Source organism: Chiloscyllium plagiosum, unplaced genomic scaffold (assembly GCF_037043375.1).
Source record: "Chiloscyllium plagiosum isolate Xiang-an unplaced genomic scaffold, Cpla_swu_hap1 HiC_scaffold_39, whole genome shotgun sequence".
NCBI classification, from domain to species: Eukaryota; Metazoa; Chordata; class Chondrichthyes; order Orectolobiformes; family Hemiscylliidae; genus Chiloscyllium; species Chiloscyllium plagiosum.
The window spans coordinates 23,315,688-23,336,255 of NW_028270177.1; the positions used below are offsets into that span (position 1 = coordinate 23,315,688).

General features: G+C 40.9%; 1 protein-coding gene across 6 annotated transcripts in view; it reads right to left on the reverse strand.

The window, feature by feature from the left end:
• The window catches only part of tcf12 (transcription factor 12), a 329,491-nt gene that overhangs the window by 234,900 nt on the left and 74,023 nt on the right, over positions 1-20,568 (reverse strand). For 5 of the 6 annotated variants that reach the window (XM_043677468.2, XM_043677462.2, XM_043677465.2 and 2 more), the window contains exon 4: positions 19,557-19,627. The exons of the other annotated variant lie outside the window; for it this stretch is intronic. In XM_043677468.2, the coding sequence (XP_043533403.1) occupies positions 19,557-19,627 (71 nt within the window). The remainder of the gene's footprint in view (positions 1-19,556; positions 19,628-20,568) is intronic. 6 annotated transcript variants of the gene reach the window in all.

Consider the following 20,568-nt stretch of genomic DNA (forward strand, 5'->3'; position numbering starts at 1 on the left):
TCTCACTTCCTCCATCTGCATTTCACCTGTACCCCCTCCTCTTGACTCACCACTCAAGGACCTGAACAGTCTTTCCAGGTGAAGCAGCATTTCACCTGTATCTCCTCCAATCTTCGTATTATATTCGCTGCATCCAGTGTGGCCAACCCTACATTGGAGGAACCAAACGCAGACTGGGTTACCACTTTGCTGAACATCTCCAGTCTGTGTGCAAGCATGACTCAGATCTTCCCGGAGTCGGTCATTTTAACAAAGCATTTTGCTCGCATGCCCACTTGTCTGTCCCTGGCATGTTGCAATGCTCCAGCGAATCACAGCAGAAACCAGAAGAGCAGCATCTCATCTTTAAACTATGCAGTTTACATACTTCTGGGCTCAAGATGGAATTCAACACCTTCAAACTGTGAAACCATTCCTTCCCTTTCTTTTATCTTTGCTTATTACATTCTGTCACGTTCTCTCCCCAGTCCCCATCCCAGGGTAGACTGTTCTTTCCACACACCATTGGGATGTGAGAATGGCAGAACAATCACTTAATCTGAACTATCAACATCCTTTCTCCTCCAGCACTCCAACCCCATCCCCCTCCCACTACTGCATAAATGCTGACCCCTCCACACTTCATTTCAGTTCTGAAGAAGAGTCATCTCGACTGGAAACGTTAGCTTGCTTTCTCTCCACGAGTGCTGCCTGACCCGTGATGTCCAGCATTTTTTGTTTTCAGTTCAGATTCCAGCATCTGCAGTAATTTGGTCCTCCAGTCCGGTGATATCCCTCCCTACAGCATCACAGATCACACCCGACACCCAGGTGCAAAAAAGAGCATCGCATACCTTAACAAATCCCGCATCACAAGTTAGTGATCAAGCTAGCAACTGAAGTGCAAGATTAGCCCATCCAGTCTCAGGAAAAGTTTTTGGAAGCTGAACAAAAGTATGAATTCAGAAACTGAAGCAAAGAAAGATGAATTAGCTAAAAGACAAGGAATATCTTTAAAATGTTAATACATTAATAGTTAAAATTATTTGTAATTCCCACTTGAATATCAGACATTAAAAATAAATGTTCGTATTGCTTAGTGAAACTGAAAACACTTGCAGATTCAGAGGTCACATCCTACAAAGAAAATCTAAAAAACTGAACTAAGACAAACAGCTGAGAGACAAAATAAGCAGAGAAAAGGAGTCACTAAAAGGAAATATCCCAATTTTCAACATTTCAATAAACCTTAAGATTGCAGGGTCATATCCATTGTTCAAGTTTGAAGTGTCATAAAATAAAGTTAGCCGTCGTTATATTATGAAGGAAGTGGTTATGCAAGGCAAGAAATTCCAAAGACTTGTTCCCACCAATCAGGAACACGTTGAAGATTGTGTTCATGTGAATTTGTTTCAACCAATTGGCAGTGATACTAACGTTTAGTGACAAATAAACTGAGAAGTTTAATTCAAAATAAAGATTAAACAAGCTGAGAGAAAGAGGATTTGTAAAGTCTTATTTACCGGGTGACCCAATTGCATTTTCAGGAGTAGGTCAACCAGTTGTAAAGTAGGAACGATTCAAATAAAGCCAGTCAGGTAGATGTCAGGCATGTGATGCTGATAGTAGATTCAGTTCCTGTACTAGTTGATGTCACCATGAAATCTCCACCTTCTCAATCTTGCAGGTTTAACTTTATTTTTAATTTTCCGAACATTGACACTATTCAAGTCCCAGTCAAAGGCATGAACTGTGAATAATTTGTAAAATGTGTTCAAGAAAGTTTTCTTTATCAATATGTTATACAAGAGGAAGCAGCAAAACTTGACCTGCTCTTGGGTAACAAGACAGTGATGGTAAGGGAATACTGAGTCTACTGATCATAATTCCAATTGATTTAAAATATTCATAGAAAACCATAAGCCTTCCATAGAAATTCAGGTTTTTAAACTGGAGTCTGGTAAATTTTAATGGTATGAAACAAGAACTTTGCAAAATTGTTTGAAGTAGACTGTTCGCAGGTAAAAGGGACATCTGATTAGTTAGAAGTTTTCAAAATAGGTCGGCGCAACATCGAGGGCTGAAGGGCCTGTACTGCGCTGTAATGTTCTATGTTCTAAAAGTGAGATAATGCAAGTTCAAAGTCATTATATTCTTGTTGGAGTTAAAGGCAAGGATGGTAGGATTGGAGAACAATGAAATGGGTTCAAATGAATCTCTTGAACAGGATAGTGCACGTCGGGGTGTTCTTAAGAGAGGGATCAGGAAGTCAAAGAGAGGATATAAGACAGCCTTAGCAAATAAGGTTAAAGATAATCCAAAGAGATTCTCCAAGTACAATAAAAGCAAGAGAACAACTAGAGAGAGAGTAGGACCCATTAAAGATCAAAGAGGTTCTCTTTGTGTCGAATCTCAAGAGATAAAATATTCATTTCATACCTCGATGTCAGTTTTTACTGTGGAAAAACAAATGGATGCTAGAGAACTCAGGGAAATAAATATTCATGTTTTGAAAACAGTTCGCATTATAAAAGAGGAAAAACAGTCACAGAGCTGTATAGCATGGAAGCAGACCCTTCAATCCAACTTGTCCATGCCAACTAGACATTCTAAATTAGTCTACTCCGATTTGCCAACATTTGGCCCATATCCTCTCAACCCTTCCTATTCCTATACCCATTCAGATAACTTTTAAATGTTCTAATTGTACTAGCCTCCATCACTTCCTCTGGCAGTTCATTCCATACTCACATCACGCTCTGCATGAAGAGTGCCCATTAGGTCTCTTTTAAACCTTTCCCTTTCATATTAAACCCATGTCTTCTACTTCTGCACTCCTCCACACTGGGGAAAAGACCTTGGCTATTCACCCTATCTATGCCCCTCATGATTTTATAAGGTCACCCCCAAACCTCCTATGCTCCAGGGAAAATACCCCAAGACTATTCAACCTCTCCCTATAGCTCAAACTCTCCAACTCAGGCAACATCCTTATAAATCTTTTCTACATCCCTCAAGTTTAACAACATCTTTGCTATAGCAGGGAGACGAGATTTGAACACAGTATTCCAAAAGTGGCATAACCAAATGCCCTGTACAGCAGCAATATGACCTCCCAACTCCTGAACTCAATACTCTGACCAATAAAGGAAAGCATATCAAACACCTTCTTCACTATCCTATCTACCTGCGACTCCATTTTCAAGGAGCTATGACCCTGCACTCCAAGGTCTCTTTGTTCAGCAACACTCCCCAGGACCTTACCTTATCTAAGTCCTGCCCTGATTTGCCTTTCCAAAATGCAACATCTCTCAATTATCTAAATTAAACTCCATCTGCCACTCCTCAGCCCACTGGCCCATCTGATCAAGATCCCATTGTACTCTGGGGTTACCTGGCTGTCCGTATCACCAAGTTTGGTGTCACTTGCAAATTTACTAACCATACCTCTTATGTTCACATCCAAAACATTTTTATAAAAGTGACGAAAAGCAGTGGACCCAGCACCAAACCTTGTGGCAAACTCCTAGTGACAGATGTCCAGTTTGAAAAGCAACCCTCCACCACTACCCTCTGTCTTCCAACTTTGAGCCAGTTCTGTATCCAAATGGCTACTTGTGATCTGACCTTGCTAACCAGTCTAACATAAGGAATCTTGATCTCAATGGACTTCAGTAAGGCGTTTGACATATCCATAACTCCCCCTCATCAATCATCTTTGTTACTACAGAAAACTCAATCAAGTTTGTGAGACACAATTTCCCACAAACAAAGCCATGCTGACAATCCCGAATCAGTCCTTGGCTTTCCAAAAATATGTAAATCCTGTCACTCAAGATTCCCTCCAATAACCTGCCTTGCCAGTGATATCAGGCTCATTGTTCTACAGTTCCCTGGCTTTTCCTAACCACCTTTCTTAAATAGTGGCACCATATTAGCCAATCTCCAGTCTTTCAGCACCTTGCCTGTGGCTATCGATGGGCTAAGGAAGTGATTGCTGGGCCCCTTGCTGAGATATTTAGAGTCATCAAGATGTACAGCACAGAAACAGACCCTTCAGTCCAACTCGCCCATGCTGACCAGACATCCCAACCCAAATCTCGTCCGACCTGCCAGCACCTGGCCCACATCCCTCCAAATAGAAAGGGTTGGGAGGGATATTGGCCGGGCGCTGGCAGGTGGGGCTAGACTTGGGTTGGGATATCTGGTCAGCATGGACGAGTTGGACCGAAGGGTCTGTTTCCGTGCTGAACATCTTGATGACTCTAAATATCCCAGCAAGAGGCCCAGCAATCACTTCCATAGCTCCCCACAAAGTTCGAGGGTGTATCTAATCAGCTCCTCGGGATTTATCCTCCTTTCTACATTTTAACACATCCAGCACCACCACCTCTGTAATATAGACAATTCTCAACGTCGCTATTTATTTCCTCAAGTTCTCTAGCTTCCATATCCTTCTCCACAGTGAACACAGATGCAAAATACTCATTTTGTATTACAAACAGCCTCTGTGACTGCAACCACTTTATTCTTGAGGCCACAAAGTCTGATTGCTGCGAATTAGGTGCACAGCAATAACTGAAGAAGGTCTACAACTAAATTTATCAGAAAGAATATTTGGTGTCAATGGTAGGGAATTAACTTTATATGACACTAATCTTTAGTGCTGCTAATTACCCAGTTTTGATTTGTAATTTTGCACTGGTGATTTTTGCCAGTTTCTGATTATGCTCCCTACCCATTTTAAACTTCATATTGAGTAAAGGAAATTGGACTTGGAATTAACTGAATAACTTTCAAACAGTTCATAGGTGATGGGCCAAAATGAATCTTACAGCATAGGAGATCACGAAAGATCACTGAAGGGAAGGCACAGCAAATCAAGAGTCACAAACAGGCATTAATAAATATCCACTCAATGAACATATGTTATCATACTGGGAGTTAAAGATGAAATCTGATGATGATCTCAACATGAACATGAATGCAAGGAGCCATCTAATTCAAAAAATCTTGAAATGGTACATTTGAAATAGATGTGGTGGTTAACAGAGGTACATCATATGGAAAGTTGTTTGCTGTGTCATATATGGTATGTACATGTTGAAGCAGTCAACATTGCATTTCTGTAATACATAAGTAAGCAAAGACAGTTTCTAAAAGCGTTGATCTTTCCTTTGCCTCATGGTACATTCCTGCATTGACATTTAAAAAGTAAATATTCCTGCCTCACAAAAGTAAGCATCATTGCCTCAAAATCTACAGATTCTTGAGTAACCATCATCTAAGAGTACCAAACAGTTGAACAATGATGATTAAACAACAGGAATCACCAGCGCAGAGGAACAAAAGAACCGCAGTATGCCATTTAGCCAGTTAAGTCTGCTGTGCCACTCAAGATCACAGCTGATCACCTACCTCCCACTTTCTCATATCATTCCTGGGCCCAATGTGCTCTTACCACTGACTCGAGCAAGAGACTGAAATGGAGCTCATCCAAACTCACCAGGGCAAAAATACTCGGTATGTAGGTAAGGATTCTAGGCTTCATCATGGAAATCCAATTCATTTCTTCTCCAATTAATAATTTAATAATCAGTTTAAGTTCAGAATTAACAGGCTCCGGGGATAGCCTTTGAGAAATGGTTTTCAGGGTAAAGTAATGGATCATGTTTGCGGATACCTTTCTACATCCTTCCTTTTACAACTGCAGCATTCAAATTTGCTGGGCAGCTACTGGCCAGATTCAGAGACCAGATATTTTCTACCTGAAAATACCTTTAAAGGCCAGCATTTACTGCCCATCCCAAATTGCCCAGACAGCATTTATGAGTCAACCACTGCTGTGAATCTGGAGTCACATGTAGGGCAAACCAGATAAAGATAACAGAATTCTTCCCTAAAGGACATAAATGAAGCAGTGGGTTTTTCTCAGCAATCAACAATGGTTTCATGGTCATCATTAGACCATGAATTCCTGATTCTTTATTGAGTTCAAATTCCACCATCTACCATGACAGGATTTGAACCCAGCTCCCCCCGGAACATGAGCCGAGTTTCTGGAGTCTAATAATAATACCACTAAGCCACTGCCTCTCCTTGCCACATCAGATCAGCTGAGATCTTCTGTATAACAATTGAAGAGGCAGAGTACTCAACATGGGAAATGCTACAAAAACAAACCTTAATATTATATCTATGACTGCCAATGGGATGGACCAGGTGACAAATGATATCCTTGCCTTTAACTCAAAAGTTGAAGCTGGGTCTGGGATCAGGCAGCCACTTAAAAGGTTAAGAAGCAAATAACTTGCAAGTTAATAATTGAAGCTTCTGCATATAGCTGTTCCTGCAGCTTTTAAGCACCAGTGGAACACGAATAGGCCATGGACCAAATTGTTCGGATGAGAGCAAAGTGATTGATTGAAACAGCAAGTAACTGGAAGGTCACTGTTATTCCTACAGACAAAAGGAAGAGGTTCCACAAAACAGACAACCAAGTCCGAGTTTGGTCTCACCAAAGTAAAGGAGATCACATTGTGAGCAGAGAGTACAGTAGACAAGATTGAAAGAAATAAAAATACTATTCAAGACTTGTGTAAAAATTTGTAGCTCGGGTGCCAGCTGTCATGGTTGTGGGTATGTTCGCAGAGTTGGGAAGTTGATTAGATTAGATTTCCTACAGTCTGGAAACAGGCCCTTCGGCCCAACCAGTCCACACTGACCCTCTGAAGAGTCACCTACACAGACCTATCTCCCTCGAACTGATGCACCTTACACTACGGGCAATTTAGCATGGCCCATTCACCTGACCTGCACATCTTTGGACTGTGGGAGGAAACCGAAGCACCCGGAGGAAACCCATTCAGACATGGGGAGAATGTGCAAACTCCACACAGACAGTCGCTCGAGGCTGGAATCAAATCTGGCACCATGGCGTTGAGGCAGCAGTGCTAACCACTGAGTCACCAGGCCAAAGTTGATTTGCAGATGTTTCGCCCCCTGTCTAGGTGACATCACAGGAGGCTCCAAAGCACTGAAGAAGTGCTATAGTACTGTCTCCTCTGGAATTTATGTGGTTGTGTTTCAGCTGCTTCTGGTTCCGGTTGTTCATCGTAGTGGCTGGTATATTGGATTGAGGTCAACATGCTTGTTGACGGGGTCCATGGCTGAGTGTCATGCTTCTAGAAATTCTCTGGCTGTTCTGTGTTTAACTTGTCCTGTGATCGTTGTGTTGTCCCAGTTGAATTTGTGGTCCTTGGCATCTGTGTGTACGGCTACGAGGGACAGTTGGTTGTGGCATTTAAATACTAGATGGTGTTTATGGATGCAGATTGCTAGTTGTCTGTCTGTTTGCCCTATATAGTGTTTCGTGCAGTCTTTGCATGGAATCCTATAAATTACGTTAGTCTTGCACATGATGGGTGCAGGCCCTATTGTCCTGTTGAGTTGTTGTCTGAGCGTGGCCGTCAGTTTATGGACTGTCATGAATTCCAGTGGTCAGAGAAGTATGGCTGTCAGTTCAGAGACATTTTTTTATGTGAGAGAGTTGGTCATGACAACTTATTGTTGCGTTGTTTGTCTGTTAGGCATCTCAGATGAAGTTGTGGGGAGATCCGTTCTTGGCAAATACTCTGTAGAGATGTTCTTCTTCCCTTCATAGGTCATGAGTGCTGCTCTTTTGAACAGGATCCTAATGCAGCTTCTCTTGTGTGTGTGTTCAGGTGGTTGCTGTGGTAGTTCAGGACCACAAATTCAACTGAGACAACAACGAGCATTGGACAAGCTCAACACAGGACATCCAAAGAATTTCAAGAAGCATGACACTCAGCCATGGACTCCATTAACAAGCACATTGATCTAGACCCAATGTACCAGCTACTACAAAAAACAACTGGAACCAGCAATTGGAAGCAGCAGAAATGGAAGCAATAAATTCCGAAAGACAGTACACCAGCACTGCACAGGAAGTTCCAAAGCACTGAAGATGTCACCTAGACAGGGATTGAAACATCTGGAAATCAACTTCCCAACTCACGAACATACACACAACCACGATAAAAATACTATTTCACCCTGATAGGTGTGTTTTGGGCCTTGGACAGGATTGGGGGGGGGGGGGGGGGGGGGAGTTGGGAAGGGGTGATGGCAGAAGTGTAACACATGGGTCAGACATGGTTCAAGGCCCTATTAACTCTGGTGTGAATCCACAACTGAGAGCTACTCCTATGGGTGGTGGCATCATCAGAACAGATGAGATGGAAAATTTGGGAAAATGGAATGGATTCCTTGAAGGAAGCAGGGAGTGGTGATAAAGTCTCTCCAGCATTTTGTTTTTGATTTCAGATTTCCAGCATCTGCAATATTTCAGTTTTATATACTTATTAAGATATATCATGTTGCATTGTCATGAGAATCTGTAGAAAGACGGAATGGAATCAGAAATATGTAAAAGGAGACAATTTAGTGAAGGGACATGATAATTTGTAGGCATCTGACAGGCCCAAAATCCTGTTTTCTGATCGGCAAATGTGATGTAGCAAATTATACATAATATTATTCTGGTAATATCAGTCAATGTCCATTAACAACAGTGACTCCCAAGTCAAACTGGGAAACAGAACTTGCACATCAGCTCTCCTATTCAGTTCTTTACATCTTAAAACTCTGGAAAACATCATACCCTTTTAAAAGATTCCATTAAATCCAGTGGTGATAACGCCATCAACGCTTTCCAAATTTCTACTTCACAAAACAGGGCAATGCAGTGAAAGAAGAGGATAGAAGAGGACTTGGAAAGTGGCCATGAGAACTTAAGGATTAATATCAATGTGATACAACGTAGTTTTTGATATACTTACTGCTAAGCAACAAAATCTCTTCAATATTTTTGTGCTTTGGCTCAGAAAGGCCAAGCATTAAAATGCACTTGCTTTTGTCTTCTTAAAAGAACATTACCGTGCACCCTCAACAGACTGTAACATCTGGAAAGCACCAATATGTCTTTTTACTCTGTTCTGAGTAGATCTCCTGCAGAGTTATTCACCAGAAGGGAGGACATGCTGGTTTTGTAAAGGTACGTGCTATATAATGCAGTGTATGAGTGTTACTGATTTTGGGCTGAATACATTAAACTGTACCTCTATTACAAGATTTCCTCGAAATTTCAGGACTGAATTCTGCAATCATGTTTGTGTGTATAAGACTTAGCACACATTCTTCTCTAAATTTACATTAATGCAATGGAAAATAATAAGCAATCAGATTTGTATTTGGGGGGCCATAGGAAAAGAATAGAAAGTCAACTTATGCATTTTAACAAGTATTTGGGGAAGTCTGTATCCCAGCCAGATGATGAACCAAGACTCTAACACCAGTGTTCTTCTTGATAATACAGAAATTTGCAGAAAACAGCATTGCAAACATCTGCCTTCTACATACTACCACAATGACCAACAGTCTCCAGTCATATTTTCTGAACAAACTCTGCAGCAGGTGGGGACTTGAAACCAGGCATCCAGGTCAGAGATAAGGATACTACTAGTGTGCCACAGAAGTCCCTTAACAGTCTCCATGTACAACTGCTCTAGGTGCTTAATTAAAAATGCCCATCATCAGTGGATATTAACATAATTAACATTTCATTAACCGATTCCATTTCTCTTCAAACTCTGTAGCACACAAAACAACTGCAAACAAATCTAAGGAAACAACTCTTTTCCATTTTTAATGTCAAGATATCTCTCTTCGAGGATCTCCAATAATTAAGCAACGATTTGTTTTGTAAAGCAGTATTGATAATTGCTAATGTGTTGACTTATTTTACCTACAGATTTTTTCTGAAATTTCCTCTTCTCAGTTAGTCTCATTGTTGAATGCACATGATATCTTAAGGCACAGTTGCCTGCAAAGCACTCAATGGGTAATCTCTTTTTAGAATACATCTATGCAGATTTTCCCTCAAAAACATATGAAAACTAAAACCCTAACTATCTCCTCTACTAAAGTACTTGAATTCTCTTCACTTCACAGGCCAACCAGACAATATCTTCCATTTTCATCGAGCAAGAATGGTATCAACCAGCTGAAATCTGAATAGATAACTGGAATAGTGATGTGGCACTGTCATGAAATATGGGTAACTTCATGTTGTTGGGTCACTCAAGAATGGAACTTTAAGTATACATTTCAAGTGTGCACATTAATTGGATTTTTCTTGTACATAGGATGAAGGTTAATAACATATTACTTCTGAGAAGTAAAGTTCAAGAGTGCAGGGAAAATTGATTTTCGTTTTCTTAGAGACATACAACATGGAAACAGACCCTTCGGTCCAACTCGTCCATGCCAACCAGATATCCCAAATTAATTTAGTCCCATTTTTGCCAGCATTTGGCCCATATCTCTCTAAACCTTTCCTATTCATATACCCATCCAGATGCCTTTTAAATGTTGTAATTGTACCAGCTTCTACCAATTCCTTTGGCAGCTCATTCCATACACAGACCTCCCTCTGTGAAAACGTTGCCTCTTAGGTCCCTTTTAAATTTTCCTCTCTCACCTTAAACTCACCCACCCTGGGGAAAATCCCATGTCTATTTACCCTATCCACGCCTCTCACGATTTTATAAACCTCTGTAAAGGTCACCCCTCAGCCTCCGATGCTCCAGGTAAAAATTGTCCCAGCCTTTTCAGCCTCTCTCTATGGCTCAAACCCTTTAACCCTGGCAACATCCTTGTAAATCTTTTTTGAACTATTTCAAGTTTCACAACATCCTTCCAATAGCAACAAGACCAGAACTGCATGCAGCATTTCAAAAGTGACCTAACCATTGTCCTGTACAGCCTCAACACAACCTCCCAATCTCTTTTTATCAATGCACTGACCAATAAAAGGAAGCACATCAAACATCATCTTCACTATCCTGTCTACCTGCAACTCCACTTTCAAGGAACTATGAACCTGCACCCCCAAGATCACTTTGTTCAACTTCACATTTACCTAAATTAAACACCATCTGCCTCTCTTTGACCCATCAGCCAATCTGATAGAGGTCCCTTTATATTCTGAGGTAACATTCTTGGCTGTACACTACAGCTCTAATTTTGATGTAATCTGCAAATTTACTAACTCGACCTCCTCTGTTCACATCCAAATCATTTATGTACATGACAAAAAGCAGCAGACGCAGCACCGACCCTTGTGGCGTATCACTGGTCTCCAATCTGAAAAGCAACACTCCGCCACTACCACCCTGTCTTCTATCTTCACGCCAGTTCTGTATTCAAATGGCTAGCTCTCCCTGGATTCCATGTGATCAAACCTTGCTAACCAGTCTACCATAAGGAACTTCGTATGGATTTCAGCAAGGCATTTGACAACGCCCACTACTATTCCTTCATCAATCAAGTCAGTGAGACACTATTTTCTATGCATTAAACATTTTCTCAAATACATGAAAATCCTGCCCCTCAGGATTCCTGCCAGCAACTTGCCCCCCCATGGATGCCAGGCTCACCAGTCTATAGTTCCTGGCTTTTCCTTACCATGTTTCTTAAATAGTGGCACATCAGCCAACTTTTAGTCTTCTGGCACCTGTGACTATCGAAGATACTTCACTTCTGGATTCTGAGTGAACCTAAACAACATTTTAATAAAAGGTAATCCAAATACCATTGGTACGATTAAATAAATCCACAACCTGACTAAACATTTTTGTGACCAGCAGTGGCTCAGTGGTTAGCACTGCTGCCTCAAAGCACCAGGGACCCAGATTTGATTTGGGTGACTGTGTGTGAAGTTTGTACATTCTTCCCATGTCTGTGTGGGTTTCCTATCTAAGATGCACAGGTTCGGTGAATTGGTCATACTAAATTGCCCATAGTGTTCAGGGATGTGTAGGTTAGGTGCATTAGTTAGAAAAAATGTAGAGTAATAGGTCTGGGCAGGTTACTCTTTGGAGGGTCAGTGTGAACTTGTTGGGCCAAATGGCCTGTTTTCAAACTGTCGGGATTCTATGACAATCATCTTCAGTTTCTGAATTTCCTGCATCAGGCATTGCTTCAAAAATCCAGTTGCTCCACTTTGGGTAGTTTATCATATAACAGTTTTCTTTAAGGATCTTGTGGCACAATGATATTGTTCCTACCTCTAGACTAGGAGGTGCTGGTTCAAGTCCGACCTGCTCCAGAGCTGTGTAATAAGATCTCTGAATAGGTTGAATAGAAACTGTATAATAAGATCTCTAAATAGGTTGAATAGAAACTATTTACAATGGGATGAGTCACATCTAAAACACGTGTTAAAAGCTTCCCGAGGTTCATCCAACTATTATTACAACACCAACCTTGTCTTCTTCTAGATTTGTCAAAAACACCTTCAGCCTCATTTGCCTGAAATTCTCCACTCAAGCAACGTAAGGTTTTTCAAATTCACAAATACTATACTACATAGTACATGCTAAGCTTTTTTTTAAAAAAAAGGATACAAGTCTAATCACTTCTGCCAACATGGGTCCATGCATAGGTTAACAAAGAAACTGCCTGTGTTGAATAAGCACAAGGTCACAGTGTACAGGTGTGCACTGAGAAACAGCATTCTGGATCTAGCAATAGCATCAAAGTCATTCCCCAGTCATGTTGGCAAAATAGCAAATCCAACAGACTGATGCCCATAAGGATTCAAAATTTTGAACAAGTTCTGAAACTCCACATTAGCCAAAATTGTGTAAGCTTGCCTGACTGAGCTGACCAATCAGAGCAGCAAATGACCACACAAGAGCACAAAATCTTGAAGCCCTTGCTCAGCCTTTATTTGTTATCAAAATCGTCCTGTGAAAGTTTGGCTAAAGCTGTGAAAAGACTCCAAAGTGGTGCTGATTGGAATAAAGGCAAAGTTGACCTAAGTGGCAAGCTGACAATGAAAAAAATGGGAGATTACACTATCAAGCTTGTCAGCTATTCTGAAACACGAGGCAAATTCATCGAACAGACATTCTCTCCCACAAGGAAAAGTATAGTAAAGTCCGCCTACACAGACATTCAAAAGCTCTACTTACATGGTTCAACGTAGCCCTGAGAAAACGTTCCCATCTCCGATCCTATCCTGCAAGTCAAGGGAGTTATCCTTTGAAAAGAGGCTGGGCCAAAAAAAGCGTTGACCTGTAACTATTGAATCTAGACCAATGCAAGACATGACACATCGTCTGCCACGTAGTAATTAGGAAGGTGCAGTGGTTGCAGCAGCAATGGCACATTGTGGACCTCATCCAAATTCTGAGCAAATATTCACGAAGCGATGTTTCTAACATAAATATATAGAAATTCATAAAATCACAAGGGGTCTGGTTAGGGCTCATGGCAAGTGTCGTTTCCCTAGGATGTGGGGCTTCAGACGCGGTGGCAGATTTTAAAGAGAGGAGAGAGATTCAATAAAGACATGAGGGGAATATATTTTATTAACTTTTGCTAGATCCCTGTTTTAAGTTTAAAGCTACAACTTGTAAGGTTGGAAAGCAAGAGTAAAGAATACATCACTGCTGTACACAAACACAGATGTGACCAAAGATTGTGCCACTTCTCGTTATAAGAAAGTCGAAGAAGCCGCATAGTACAACACCAACACAACCATCTGGATAATCTCCAGCATTTGAAGCACAGATGTATCAATGAAAAATCATCAATACTGACAACAAAATCTTGAAGCCCTTGGCCAGCCTTTATTTGTAATCAAAATTGTTCTGTGAAAGTTTGGCGAAAGCTGTGAAAAGACTCCAAAGTGATGCTGATTGGAATCTGACCTTACATATCTGACCTTGACAGCTGATGTCTTGTTATACCACAGTCAATGAATCGGGTGGTGACTTGGAACCTGAAAATTCACTACGAACTGCAGCTGACCTTTCAGATTAATGAAGCCATTGCTGATATGTGCAATACAACTGACTTAAAGGCCATGTTCATGAAAAAGTAGCCATGAATGATGGTGATGCAAGCCACAATTACCAAATGCTTGCACCAAGTTCAAATAGCTATGACTGCGCATGAGGCAACGGGTGAACGATCATGAGAACAAGGCTCTTTTCATTCTACTAAGGGAGGACAGCATGTAATATCCAACACAGAACTATGGAACAACACTCTGCTACATACTGAAGATGCAGAAACTTATTCAACAAAGGAGCCACAAATCCCTGAAAAACCAGGTGAAGCCTGCCACTTGCCTGCCTGCTTCCCAAGCCAAGGGCACAAATGCCATACAGATGTGCCAGAATTTCACAACAGAGCATGAAAACATGTTTGATTGCAATGACGACATGGTGGACCTTAATACATGCATCAAATAAGCATGTTTCACAAAACAAAATTAGTGAGTGTATGTTTAGGTCTTTGTAAGCTGTAAACAGATTGAAAGATGACATTTTTAACACATTTACTGCTTTATTTCAGCCTTAACACCCAAGTCCATGTATCTTACAGAAATTTATAAAATCATGAGGGAAATAGATAGGGCTAGTGGAAGGTTGGGGGATGGGGAATTTCAAGACTAGGGAACACATTTTAAAGTGAGAGGAAAGAGATTCAATAAAGACATGACAGGGTGATTCACACATGGAATGAACTTCCTGAGGAAGGGGTGGATGTGGGCACAATTACAACATTTAAAAGAAATTTGGATAAGGACATGAATGGCAAGATATAAAGGGATATGGGCCGGGAGTAGGCAGATGGGACTAGTTTAATTTGGGATTATGTTGAGCATGGACTGACTGGATCAAACAAACAGTCTGTTTCCATGCTGTATGACTCCATGTTAAACTGAACTAATTTTAATTTCTAAGCAGAATGTTGAATTTTACACAGCATAAATTAAAAAATTCAAATCACTATCAAGATTGTAGTTCATCACAAAATTATCCATTAGACAACTTAAGTCATTCAGGATTTCAAATGCAATCAATTTTACTGAATACTGTGGCTCAAGCAATTTACCCAGATTATGTTAAGAGTTGTCAAAATATGACCATTAGGTATACCATATCGAGGGTTAAGCACTAGTCAGTGACTATTTCACAATATCCTCCTTATGAAACGCTAATGTTGGATAACTTGATAAAATGTATTTTATGAATTTTTTGAAAACTCTGACAAACCTGACTGCAGTTAAATGTTTAGGGATTTCATTTTACTGTTCAAAATTACAACCTTGCTCAACTTAAGGGATGGATAACAAAAATGTAGTGCAGCTCATGGTTACTTTGCTAGCAAACAAAATAATGGGATTGACTTTAACCGATATTCAATACTGTTCTCGCAAACAAGCAACGTTACTAAAATGGGTGAACTTAGTCTTCTCATCAGAGAATTCACTTGAAAAAATTGCTGAAGGTTGCAATTTGCGTGAAACTGTATTGTAGAGCACAGGTGCGAACCCAAGGGAAACTAAATAACAAGAAAATTCAAAAGAAGAGGATGCAGCTTGAATTGCTAACTTGTAGCAAGAGAGTGTGAAGAGGTAGGAAAATAAGTGTGTGCTACTACTTAGGGAGAAAACCCACAAAAGCTTCTGAAATCAAAATCAGTGCTTAAACATTATGGCATCCTTATGTGAAGCAGATTTACTTTACAAATGAATAACTTATTTTCATGTTGCCAGTGTATGTCCCCACACTTCTGATTTAAAAGAGTCATAGAGCTGTACAGCACGGAAACAGGCCCTTCGGTCCAACTCGTCCATGGCGGCCAGATATCCTAAATTAATCCAGTTCCATTTGCCAGCACTTGGCTCATGTCCCTCTAAACCCTTCCTATTCATGTACCCATCCAAATGCCTTTTAAATGTTGCAATTGTACCAGCCTCCATCACCTTCCTCTGGCAACTCATTCCATACACACACCACCCTGTATGAAAATGATGCCTCTTAGGTACCTTTTAAATCTTTCCCCTCTCACCCGAAACCTATGCCCTCAGGTCTGGACTCCCATCCCAGGGAAAAGACCTTGCCCCCTTACCCTATCCAAGCCCCTCATGATTTTATAAACTTTATTTGAAATTCTAAAAATTTACATTATGAAGTAATGGCTTGACAAGACCATGCTTCAGTTAGGCATGCAATTAAATGTCTATATCCAAATTGCCAGGCATCACAATAAGGTTGCCCCTGCCATATGCTGGTTACCTTCTGAAAAAAACTTTTAATTTTTTTTTTTAAAAAGTTCACATGTGGCATGCTGCTCGAAAAATAAAACCGTATTTGTTGCCCATTCTTAACTGCCCTTGAGTACTGGTGGTGAACAATCAGCCTTAAAACTAATGTGGCAGGAGACTGGGAATCAGAAGAGAAAACAAATAGGTAGCGAGGTGGAGACTGAAGACTGTAAGAATTATGAAGATTGCATTACCAAGGGGAAGAGTAGGCAGAGAGCTGATGAGCGCAAAAAAAAGCTGGTGGCCTGAAATGCTAAGTGTTCCAGGATATAGCCGCTTCAGACAGGACAGGGAGGGAAGTAAAATGTGAGGTGGAGTTGCACTGCTGGTCAGGGAAGATATCACGGCTGTGCTAAAGGAGGACACTATGGAGGTCTTGGGTAGTGAGGCATTATGGGTGGAGCTGAGAAATAAGAAGGGTGCAGTTACATTGTTGAGGCTGTATTGCAGGCCTCCCAACAGTGAGCGTGAGGTAGAAGAACAAATAGGTAAACAGATTATGGAAAGATGTAGAGGAAATAGGGTAGTGGTGATGGGAGATTTTAATTTTCCCAACATTGACTGGGATACACTTAAATGTCAGAGGTCTGGATGGGGTAGAATTTATAAGATGCTTCCAAGAGTTTTCTAGAGCAGTATGTCAACAGTCCAATGAAGGAAGGGGCCATATTGGACCTGGTACTGAGGAACGAGCCAGGACAGGTGGTAGAAGTTGCGGAGGGGGATTTCTTTGGAAACAGCATCCACAATTCTGTAAGTTTTAGAATACTCGTAGATAAAGAAGAGAGTGGTCCTAAGGGAAGAGTACTAAACTGGGCCAAGGCCAATTATATCAAAATTAGGCAGGAGCTCAGAAATGTGGATTGGGCACAACTATTGAAGGGAAGTCCACATTTGGGATGTGGGAGGTTTTCAAAGATAAATTAAAGATAGCGCAGGATAGGCATGTCCCATTGAAGGCAAAGGATAGGAAGGGCAAGATTCGTGAACCGTGGATTACAGGAGAAATTGTACGATTAGCCAAGAGGAAAAGGGAAGCGGACATAAAGGTCTTGGCAGCTAAGAACAGAAAGGACCCTGGAGGAATATCGGAAGAGTAGGACAACTCTTAAACGAGGAATCAAGCGGGCTAAAAGGGGTCATGAAATAGCTTTAGCAAGCAGAATTAAGGAGAATGCCAAAGCATTTTATTCTTATATAAGCAGCAAGCGGGTAACTAGAGAAAGGACTTATACACTAAAGGATAATGAAGGAAGGCTGTGTGTCGAACCTGAGAGAATGGGTGAGATTCTGAATGATTACTTTGCATCAGTGTTCACTGAGGAAAGGAACATGATGAATGTTGAGAATAGAGATAGAAGTTTGATTAGTCTGGATCACGCTGGCATAAGTAGAGAAGATGTATTGGGTAGGCTCGAGGTTAAGGTGGACAAATCCCCAGGACCGGATGAGATCTATCCCAAGTTGCTGAGGGAGGCAAGAGAGGAAATAGCTGGGGCCCTGACATATCTCTGTGCAATCCTTAAATTAAGGTGAAGTGCCGGAGGATTAGAAGGTTGGTCATGTCGTGGCTCTGTACAAGAAAGGTAGCCGGGATATTCCGGGAAACTACAGATCAGTGAGCCCGACGTCGGTGGTGGGAAAGTTGCTTGAGAGGGTACTAAAGGATAGGATCTATTTATATTTAGAAAAGAATGGGCTTATCAGTGATAGGCAACATGGTTTTGTGCGGGGGAGATCGTGCCTTACCAACTTAATAGAGTTTGCCGAGGAAGTGACCAAGTTGATAGATGAAGGAAGGGCTGTTGATGTCATATACATGGACTTTAGTAAGGCGTTTGATAAGGTTCCCCATGGTAGACTAATGAGGAAAATGAAGTCACATGCTGTGCAGAGTGTTCTAGCTAGGTGGATAAAGAACTGGTTGAGCAACAGGAGACAGAGTAGTTGTTGAAGGAAGTTTCTCAAAATGGAGAAAGGTGACCAGTGGTGTTCCACAGGGGTCAGTGTTGGGGCCACTGTTGTTTGTAACATACACAAGTGATCTGGAAGAGGGCACTGTTGGTATGATCAACAAGTTTGCAGATGACACGAAGATTGGTGGAGTAGCAGAAAGCAGAACAGACTGTCAGAGAATACAGGCGGATATAGATAGACTGGAGAGTTGGGCGGAAGAGTGGCAGATGGTTTTCAATCCAGAAAAATGTGAGGTGATGCATTTGGGCAAGGCTAATTCTAGAGCGAATTATAGAATGAACGGAAGAGCCTTAAGAAATGTTGATGGGCAGAGAGATCTGGGAGTGCAGGTCCATTGTACCCTGAAGGTTGCTGCACAGGTCGATAGAGTGGTCAAGGCGGCATATAGTATGCTTGCCTTCATCGGACGGGGTATTGAGTACAAGAGCGGGCAAGTCATGTTAAACTTGCACAAGACATTGGTTTGGCTGCATTTAGTGTACAGTTCTGGTCACCACATTACCGAAAGGATGTGGACGCTTTGGAGAGGGTGCAGAGAAGGTTTAAGAGGATGTTACCTGGTATGGAAGGAGCGAGCTACGAAGTGAGGTTGAGCAAGTTAGGTTTATTTTCATTAGAAAAAAGGAGATTGGGGGGGGACCTGATTGAGATTTTCAAAATCATGAAGGGTATAGACAGGGTGGATAGTGACAAGCTTTTTCCCAGGATGAAGGATTCAATAATGAGAGGTCATGCTTTCAAGTTGAGAGGTGGAAAGTTTAAGGGGGATACATGCGGCAAGTACTTCACACAGAGGGTGGTGGGCGTTTGGAACGTGTTGCCAGCAGAGGTGGTAGAGGCAGGCACAGTAGATTAATTTAAGATGCGTCTGGACAAATGCATGAGTAGGTGGGGAGCAGAGGGATACAGATGCTTAGGAATTGACTAACAGGTTTAGACAGTATATTTGGATCGGCTCAGGCTTGGAGGACAGGAGGGCCTGTTCCTGGGTTGCAAATTTTTTTTGTTCTTTGTTCTGTAACCAATGTCATTTGTATGTAAGTACTCCAACGGTGTTGTTACAAGGATGCCAATTAAGCCGTTGTTGTCCTGGAAAGTTTTACTGAATCAGACCTCTCCTTGAGCCTTGTAGATCAGAGACAGGGTGTTGGGAGTGAGAAACAAGTTACCCACCACATAACGTACCTGAACTTGTAGGTATTGTGCTTACATGGTTGGTGTCAAAGAATCACAATAGTTGGAGATTGTGGAAGCATGACAAAAACCCAAAGATGACCTTGATTTTAACAGCTGAAAGCAGTACGAAAATCTAAACGCAATACACAACATTCTTTTCCAAGAGAACTTGGTGCAGGAATTATTCATTTCAATGTGAGGCATGAGGCAGACTTACCCTTGATGATTCATATGACGGACTTGCTTGATCGCCTGATCCCCAAGTTGTACCTGCCCGTTCTTCCATGACTATCAAAAGAAAATGTCTTATTACTGTGATGAATACAAGTCTCAAGGTGTTTATCACTTCAGTTGTTTGTAATTACATCCACACACCAACAAGTTTTTCCTTCTTTAAAGCTCTGAATTCGGTAAGATATCACTATTAGATTGTTGAAAATATTTAAGACACAAGTTAACACTAACCACTCGACAGTTTTCTTCAAAATTTATAGAATGAAACATTGCTATGTATTACTAATTAAGTTATTTTCCATTTTTTTCCTGAACTTTCAGGCTTCACTTCATAAGACTCATTCGATCAATTTTCAAATTCTATCAACTAGGATCTTCACCAACTGACATGGTTTTCAAAAGTAAGCAAATTACTGACCTAAATGGTCACAGCAATCACACACACAGTTTTGCCAAGTTTCATTAAATCAACATGAAAAAAAAAGTCAGAACTAAAATTAACATTTTATCCCAAGACATTTAAGCTAGTCAGGTATGAAGAAAACCCTCATCTCCCATTTTCATTTACATCTGTTTGATGTCTTTTATCACATGTGAAAGTTATCACCTACAATTAAGCATGAAAACAAAGGAACAGATATCAGGCTACACAAATTAAAATATAAGCACACAAAGACAAGACGAATATTTGCCACTACTTGATATACATCGATTAAGCAAACGTTAAAACCTTATGCCTTGAGACTCAAAACTGTATTTTCTTTACATCTTCCATTGGAATTGGACACTACCTTTACGTATGTAAATGTGTGCATGTATGCTGTCTTTCATAAACTTCCCTTTCAAGTGAGCAGATGGTAAAATTACTCATTCACTCAAGAAAACCTAGTAATGATTCTTTATTGTTTCTGGTGAACTAGTTACACTTTGATTGGAGAAAGACATAACATTTTGCTAAAAACAGCATAAATCTGTCATAGGCAACAGACAAGACT